An 8,820-nucleotide genomic window follows, 5' to 3' on the forward strand; every position below is an offset into this window, starting at 1 on the left:
AGCGTGCGTGTTTCTCTGGCTCGGCCGCGATGATTTCATCCGACTGGTTCTTCGCTTACGCTTACCTAAAATTACTTCGGGTGCTCTGTAATGTCTCGTACTGACGATCGTGCTGTGGTGTTCATGGTCGAACGTGGCGCTGCCGAAATCGATCAGCCTGATGTCTGTCCGTTTCACGCGCCGGATGTCCTTTCGCTTGAAAACAAGTCACTTCGTTTCAACTCTACAGCTCTCCACACATCCGAGCAAATATTACGCTTAACCTGACACATCTTTTAGACACTAATCGCCTATCGCAAGATACGTTTTTGCTAATCAAATAAATAGCGAGTCCGAGGAACGTCTGCATATTTTCAGGTTTCAAGGAAACTTCTGTTCTCTCTTAGCGCGGTCGCCTGCTGTGATTCAGGGACTGCCGCTCGAAAAATTTCACGATTCGTTTGAATTTTCAAGGAAATCAATTTGCTATCTTTTTAGATGAATTCTTGAAGAGAAAGTGGAACCAAGTCAAATCTTATTTTCAGAAGCCATAAACGCATAAAGATCCGCAGTCAAACGTCTTCGAGTTGAACAGGAAAATTGTTGAACCACAAAGATGTACTAGTCTCTTACCCTTTTGTTCTGGTATATACTGTCGTAGTCCGAGTCGACGAATAGTATATTTTCCGGTTTCAAATCGGTGTGCGTCAGTTTGTTATCATGGAGGAATTTGACGGCATAGCAAAGCTGGTATCCAATGTGCCTAACGTGTTCCAATGGATAGGGCTGATAACTGTTGTCTCTCTACAAACAAAAGAATCAGGAGGTCAGTATCTGTGACACTGGATCCAGTTAATAACATAGTATACATACCAAGAAATCGAATACGCTAAGCCCAAGCATCTCGAAGGCTATGCACATGTGCCCGTGGTAGTTGAACCAGTCGAGCATCTTTACGCACAGGCTGAAAGAGTAGCAAAAACATTGAGTCCAGCGTGCCAAAGCATGTAAACACTGTATATCTGAGGAAAAGTATTCTCATAAGCGTGACGATGCAGCGGCCGGGTATTTATTTACAGTAACAGTCGAAAATAGATTATCTTCCTGCTAGTGTGGTGAATCAGAATGTGCAACTGAACGGGATTCAGCTCTCATTCATCTTTCGGCGATTGGTAGACTGCGGATCTTTATGGAAAATATATAGGAACTAAGTATAAGCCTACATATTAATAGGATTTTCAATAATTGTCCCGAAGAAAGCATAGAAATCTTTCTTTTACATTACAATGTTAAATGCGTCTATTAGACGACGTTATTGAGGGTGACAGAGGCGATCTCTTTATTGTTTAAAATTACGCTCACTCATTTTCGTCACAAATGCACAAAATCCGCAGTCCAGTAGTCAGACATAATGGAAATAGATAGAGCACTGTTTTCAGATGTAGAGTTTACTGTAAATGAATATATCGCTGCATCCCGGAATACTTGTCGCCAGTACGTCGAACACGATATCCCTGAAGAGATACTAACTGCTGTCCTTCCGGATCCTTGGTGGCGATTTTCTCTAAGGCGTTTATTTCGAGCTTCGCGGCTTCCCTATACTTCTCTACGTTCTTGATAATTTTCAGAGCCATCACGTGATCCCTGCAAACGTCATTGTACTTTAATTAGACGACTGACTGCGTGTCCGGCCCCGAGGCGGCTCCAACGTGATTCCTCGTCGCAGGACTCGACGCTAGAATCGCCTAATCGGCGAAGACGGCAACGGAACGATATTCGGGGGGATAAGGAAAAAAGCTGATGCGAGTTTCGCTAGGCTCCTCTCGGGAGGACGGCTCTGCCGGTCCGTGTAAAACAAAGTGCAAGGCCATCCTATTATTGCGACTACCCGCGCGTCATTTTGTGACAGTGCGGCACAGCTATTTCTGAGCGTGCTATGACTCGCGAGTCGCGCCACGCACCTTTCGGATGGACCGTGTGTGTATTCCTCGTCGGTCTCGGGGTAGCCGGCAAAGGATAAGGAAGAAGAGGAGAGGATAGAGGAGACGGATAGAAGAGCCATAGACGCAGAAGAGACTCGCGAGGTGTAGGTTACCTACGTAGTAGTTACGTGAGCTGCCACTTACATTTGCAAGTCCTTAACCTTGACAACTTTTCCAAAAGTACCCTCTCCTAGGGTGGCCAGTACTTTATCTGCAATGTAAAAAGATAGATGAGCGCCCGGCAGACGTCGAAGACCTCGCGTCCACGGAAGGTCGACCACGTTGCTCCACTCAGGATGATCCGAGAACGAGACCCTTTTTCTCGGTCCTCGTTCTCGAGATCACACTGGGTAAAATGTCCCTCGATAATCTCGTCAAACAAACCCCAGGGACATTTTACCCACTTCGACGACCTAACTCTTTTCTCTTCAGCTATTCTCTCAGAGAGGATTTGCCAGACGAAGAGGAGAGCAACAAGGACGCACTTCCAAATAATGGACGTTCGGCCGATCATACTGTACACCGTAACGTCGTGAACGGATGTATGATAAAGTGAAAAAAAAACGGTATCATAGAGAGCTTGATATCGATCGAAACTGCTGTTCTCCTAAAGGCCGAGGTACCCTAACCGTAAAACGGCAGCTGAGGACAGGACATTGACTGTCAGTCCGGATCTATCTGATGGATCATGATTTAGGCATCATTGTTGTTCTATCATCCCGTTGTTTCTCTCGGATATCAAATCAAGTGAAATTGAGCGGAACCGCATTTCGGAATGCGAACACAGAGAGCTCATCAGGATAATGAGAGTGAATGTCGAATGTCCTCGCGCGCCTATTTTAAAGAGACAGGAACACGTCATCCCGAAGAAGACGTCTCGAGGAGATAGCGCAAGCGTAGTTTCTCTTTATCTCTCCTCCTTCCTTCGTTTCTCTATCTCTCCAGCCCAACTTCACCATCGGCGATCATTCGGAGGGGACGTTGATTCGAGTACAGAGGACCTGAATTCCCCTAAACACTCGAACCGGCTTCTCTTTGGGAACTACCGTCAATCTGCTTCGTTTCTGGAGTAACGTGTGACAGAACTACCAGACTTAAATTTCGATTCTTTGGCGAACGTTCGTCTGAAAATCGTCACGATTCTGAAAACGGTGACACGAACCAAAATGTCGATCGAACTCTCTCACGCAGGACGATCACATTTCCTTCAGTTCTATTTCCCGAGTAGCATTTCGGTTCGCGGTTTCATCATTACACGAAATGAATTAGTTGCATCCTTCTAAAAGTGTAGGAATGTGAACGCTCTGCACGGAGTCGATCGGAAATCTGAAGGAAAACGCTGTGTGCCAGCGGCGTAAGCTTTCGTTCGGACACGACGCAGTGTATGATCGTTCGCGTGATTAAGCACCAATGAATCAAGCGGAAGGAAAACACGAGCCGTAGGCACGGGAAAACAGAGATGTGTAAAAGAAGACGTGTTTCAACAGAGAGAAAGAGAGAGAGAGAGAGGAATAAGAATTCCTATATCGCTTGAACATTGAGCGAGAGAGAGAGAAAAAGAATCGGTTCTATGGACACTGCGTAGTCTAGTTTGTCCTACACCTAACGGAAACGATAACTATCATTAACGTTAAACAAACTGGAAACAACGTTTCAACTGAACAAAAATAATCTTTCCTGAGACCGATGAAAAAAATTAAGTCACTTTTTGGGGGATTGAGAGACTTGATCGAAAATATATATTAATTAAAAATAAACTAGAGCTTCTAGACACTTGTCCCCTGGGACTTTCCACTTCCACTGGAAGGTGGGTGTAAAGTAGAAACTAAAAAAAAAATTGATAAACGGTAGATGGACGAAGATGAAGCAGGGTAGACAATACTGAAGGCAGAAAGAGAGAGAGAGAGAGAGAGAGAGAGACAGGCGTGGCGGGAAGGAGGCCTCGAGACAAAGAGAGACTATGGGCAGATACCGTAGGTAACCGTCCGATCGATCGACCGATCAATCGATCTGAGGCTTGCTTAAATCTACTACAATGAGTGTATTCACGTATTCACGAACATCTATTTGCCAGGATGTCGCCGGATTGGTAAACAAGGTGGCCGTCTTCGTCGTCCTTGACGGAGGGCGGTCGTGGGCTCTACGTATGGGCCGGCGAAATCGGTATCAGCGGCGCGTGCCAAGAGAGAGAGGACCCAATCACAGTGTGGACACAGGCGCGCACCGGTTTGGCGTCCGGATCATAGCGTCCGTGTGTTCGGTATCGTGATGTAGAGCCGACCAGAGAGGTAGTAGCAAACGGTCCAGGACCGGTCCATCGTCGTCGATTGCATCGTCAGGTTCACCAGAGGGCCAAGAAGAATAAGAAGCATCCAGTTGTTGCGTTCCATCAGCAGGATAGACGATCGTCGTCGTTGTTGTTGTTGGGGTCCACATCCAGGGCCGTCGCGTCAACCGATTGCCACACACCGTCATCCACCACCACCACCACCACCACGAGGGCGGAGACCCGTGTAACACGCGGTAGAGGACGTGTGTAAGCACGGACGAACGTACGAGTGTGTCGGTGGGGAGGAAGTAGGGGGATCAATCATCATCGTCATCGGTCATCATCGAGAACCACCCGATCCGAGCGCCCAGTCGACCATAGTGACCAATCCGTGTGCCATATCCAATTCCATTCCATTACAACGGAGATGGTAACCCAACAATCAGAGAGAAAGGGGAGAGGGCAAAATGGTTTGCCAAGTCAGAAAGTTGCGGTTACGAATTTACCATCGGCACAAAGCGAACATTTTTTTTCATTTTTCTATTATTATTATTATTATTATTTGACTTTTTCATATGTATATATATATTTTTATAAGTATATATATATATGCTCATATATTCTTTACCTCTTATATATCTATATGTATTTTTAGACGTACTTTTTGTTTATCGTATTACTTTTTCCTAAGCTCGTTATTTCTATTCTGTACTCTTGTGTTAAAGTTAGGTTTCTAATCGCCTCGAAGGAGCCGTCACGATTCTTCAAAGATACTCGAATAGACACATGTGAATCGCGAAAGCATATTGTATAAAAAGAAAAAACGTTCATTCGAATATATGTAAGAAAAAAGAGCGAATGAGGTTCGACTCGTCGTTGGAACATGGACAGAAAAATGGAGACATGGTCGTCGGACAGCTTCTTTCGAGGGCTCGTTATATATTCATTATCTAACACGCTCGGAGAGGAATTTATCTATTATTGTTAATTAATCAATCATTGCCAGAAACTTCGAGTACTTACGTGGTTGCGCCGGTGGTGGCTCCACGATGATCGATCCGACGATCGATCCTCGTGAGGCGTCGCCACCGCGACAGTGCCGATCGACACTTTGAGCCTATCTTATCGATCTTATCGAGCAAAACGCGGTCGGATCTGATCATCTCAATCATCACGGGACCTCAACGAACTTGCGTTTCGTCAGAAAAGTAAGAAGGCAGGGTCAACGATACTCATTCGGTCACATCGGTCCGTCAAACTTTCTCATCAACATCATTAAACAGTACTGTCGATCCTCGAGCTACCTCCGGCTCCAAGAGTCTCTTCAGAATCGCATAGACGATCGACCTTCCAGGAGAAGAAGGCACAGGTGAAACTTTCAGGTGTCTATACCCCACTACACCTGCTACCTCTACCTCGCATTAAAAATATAGTTCGCCAATCGCTCGACGAAGAAGACGAACGCAGGATTTTAGGAGTACTTGGAAACTTCTTCCAACTTCCATACGTTGTTTTAATCCGAGTGTTGATCCCACCCGAATGAACCTAGCGTTAAGGAGGTAGACTTATTTTGCCAGGATTGCAACGGTGCGGGATGCGCCTTCTCATTTCTTGATAACACAAAGATAAAATAATTTATTTGACACAGTAAATATTTGTATTTTGTCTTTATTTTCAATTTCAAATATTGTTGCTGAAAATAATGGTTCGAATTCAACACATTTACGAGTGTAAGTCGTTTCTTAACGATAAGATGGACTGTATGTTTATGTGGTTTCTCAGAGTATTCTATAATAATGCAAAAAGTAACATATTTTGTCTCGTGTTATAGATTGTTAACATAGAAATATTTTATTTTCGAAATTGTACATCTTATTTAAAATACTATTTTCTTTAAGCAACATAAAATCTAAAATATTAAATAGTACTTGTAATATTTTTTTAAAATATTTTATTTTGCTTAAAGAAAATCGTATTTTAAATAAGATATACAATTTCAAAAATAAAATCTTTCTATTTTAACAATCTGGACCTCAAAAATAAAATACATATTTCTATTTCAACAATTTGATCCCCGAAATAAAATAGTTTACTTTTTGCATTGTTATAATACTTTGCGGAACCGCATAAACATAGAGTCTATCTTGTCGTTAAGAAACGCTTTACACCCATAAATGTATTGAATTCGAACCATTATTTTCAGCAATAATATTTAAAATTGAAAATAAAGACAAAATACAAATATTTGCAATACTCTTCAAATAAAATACTATTCTCAAAAAAAATTACTGCCTCAAATAAATTACTTTATTTTCACAGTTGTACACATACTTAAAAATAAATAGGATTATTTCCCCCCGCTCTGCTCGTACAAGCTGGCGAATAATGCGAATTACGCCTCGTAAACGTAAAAATAGGATGTTTGAGGGCGATCGCGGCCTAGATTGATCTTTTACCCAGCGCTTTTGACTACTGGAAAACCTTATCTTTGCATTATCGAAGAACGAGAAGGCGCATCGCGCACCCTTGCAATCCTGGAAACGAGTCTACTCCGTTGGGGGGTTTCGCGTGCCATCTTCTCGCGGACGAGCAACAGATCGGTACCGATCCCCTAAATCAAAAGAAGACGGGGAGAGCTCGAGTCCCGAACATCACGTCGGTGAGCTCGATAAGATAACTCGAGCGTGAATGATCCCCGGTGTCCAAGAACTCTCACGGCAAGGGTACTCAAGATCTGCAGGACGTTAAGAAGACACCATTCGGAGTAGTTTCGCGTGGTTGTGGGGGTTGGTTGGTATGCGTCGTTAGTGGACACGTTTGCATCCGTCGTGCGTCTGCGAATGCTTCGGCGCCGCGCCGCGCCGGTATGAATAAGTGTAACGCAGTAGTAGTAGGAGTTAAACACGGGTAAACGCAAAACAGAGTCAGTCACGCGGTGAGAGGGATCATCAGCGGGGGGTAGGGGCAACAGCAACAACGGGACAATACTGCCGCGAGCAGCCGGCGGCCACAGAAGCCAGCGTGCGGCTCGACAACTTACAATCGCGTGTTGAATCGCGTCCGCGATGTTAACGACACTCGCCGACGCGTTCTTCGTCGCGTCTTTTTGCTCGGTTCGATGGGCGCTTTTCCTATACTTGCTGGCGATAATGTCCGTGGTGCTGGGTCGCATTTTGATAGTGCCGCCGGCAGCCAGTTGGCTGTACGTCTCCTCCATGGCGGCGTACTTCATGATCAAGCTTTGGATCTCCTTCCTTTTCGTGGCTCTCTCGAGGATCACCGGATCGTCTTCGTCTATGGTCAATACAGCGTCTACGCCGACTTCATGCGCCACGCTGCCGGTGGGAGTTTTGTCAGGGTCTGCGTCGTTCTTAGTATCGTTCCGCTCGGTGTTCGTCTCCAGCTTGATCGGCCGGGTTGATCTGAGCGCTGTCGAGCTGGACTCGAGCTGCTCGCTTTTGCCGTTTCTATACGGTCGAACTTTTCGGGTCCAGGTTTCCGCGAGGCCCGACTTGTGTCTCCCATACCTCCGATAGGATTCCACCCTGTTCAACAAGGTGCCGCGGTCGGTTCTCTGATAGGCGGGCGTCTTCTCGCGTTTGAATTCTCTCGCGGTGGCGGACTTCACGTAAGGATACGCTTTCTCGGTCAGCACCAGGTTCACGGGACTCTTGACTATGCTGCGAGACACCGAAGGCTCCAGGGTCTTCTCGTCGCGTACGAACGGGCTGTCCTCTCGGCGGATGTAGCTGTGATCACGCTCGTGCGTACGTCTGTAATCCAAGTGACCGCGATCGTGACGTTTCTTCCTGGCATAGGACAGATACTCGTCGTCGAAACGGCTTCTGGCGTTGTTAGGGGATCGCCTGGCGGCCGGCTTGCCGCCCACGTTGTCGTTTATGGTGGACGTGCCGCGTACCCTGGTGGTCAGTCGTTGTAACAAGCTCGAGCAGGAATCGCTGAGCATCTGCGTGACGCTGGTGGTCGTCGACGACCTGGCGTAACGGTTTCGCCGGCTCGTCGAGCCCTGACGAGTCGTCGACATGTTGTCGCGTGGCGCGAATATGAACATCGAGACGGCAGTGTGTTAGACGTTCTATTTACTCGAAACCTTCGGACGAACGGGCTTCAGCGGCTTCTCCTCGAGCGACTTGGCGCCGATTCGAACACACGGGCCGCTCGCGTTGCGAGAGCTACATTCACTTCGATCGTTCTCTTTCTCTCTCTATCTCTCTCTATCTGTTGGACAGGGTGCGAAAAACGGTTGGAAACGTCTCGAACGGTCCCCTACCGAAATAACTGTTGCTTTTTTAGCACGCGTCGCGGCTACCTTTCGATCCCGTTTGTTTTTCGTTCGCGTTCGATTGGCTGGAGTGACCGATTCCCGAGCGGAACACCTTGTCCTCGGGAAGCTCAAGGTCGCCTCAAGAGAGTGTCCAACTTGCTCGTGACAGATTGTCCGGGGTGGTATCGACGAAGACGTTGAGAGACAGGCGAAGATGGAGAAGCAGAACAAGCAGAAGAAGAAGAAGAAGAGGCAGCGTATAAGAGGGCTGTGAAGCGTGTAAATCCACCGAGTCACGCAGCGTG

At 46.3% G+C, this 8,820-nt stretch overlaps 1 protein-coding gene across 1 annotated transcript in view; it reads right to left on the reverse strand.

Annotated features, from left to right (window-relative positions):
• Doa (CDC like kinase darkener of apricot) overlaps positions 1 to 8,302 on the reverse strand; it is a 10,883-nt gene extending 2,581 nt beyond the window's left edge. The window contains exons 1-7 of the mRNA XM_076445146.1: positions 7,271 to 8,302; positions 4,023 to 4,101; positions 2,106 to 2,172; positions 1,510 to 1,623; positions 853 to 943; positions 613 to 783; positions 66 to 195 (exon numbers count right to left, since the gene is read on the reverse strand). Of these exons, the coding sequence (XP_076301261.1) occupies positions 66 to 195; positions 613 to 783; positions 853 to 943; positions 1,510 to 1,623; positions 2,106 to 2,172; positions 4,023 to 4,101; positions 7,271 to 8,302 (1,684 nt within the window). The remainder of the gene's footprint in view (positions 1 to 65; positions 196 to 612; positions 784 to 852; positions 944 to 1,509; positions 1,624 to 2,105; positions 2,173 to 4,022; positions 4,102 to 7,270) is intronic.
• Between the last annotated feature and the right edge of the window lie 518 nt (positions 8,303 to 8,820).

This window comes from Lasioglossum baleicum, unplaced genomic scaffold, assembly GCF_051020765.1.
Source record: "Lasioglossum baleicum unplaced genomic scaffold, iyLasBale1 scaffold0021, whole genome shotgun sequence".
Lineage (NCBI taxonomy): Eukaryota > Metazoa > Arthropoda > Insecta > Hymenoptera > Halictidae > Lasioglossum > Lasioglossum baleicum.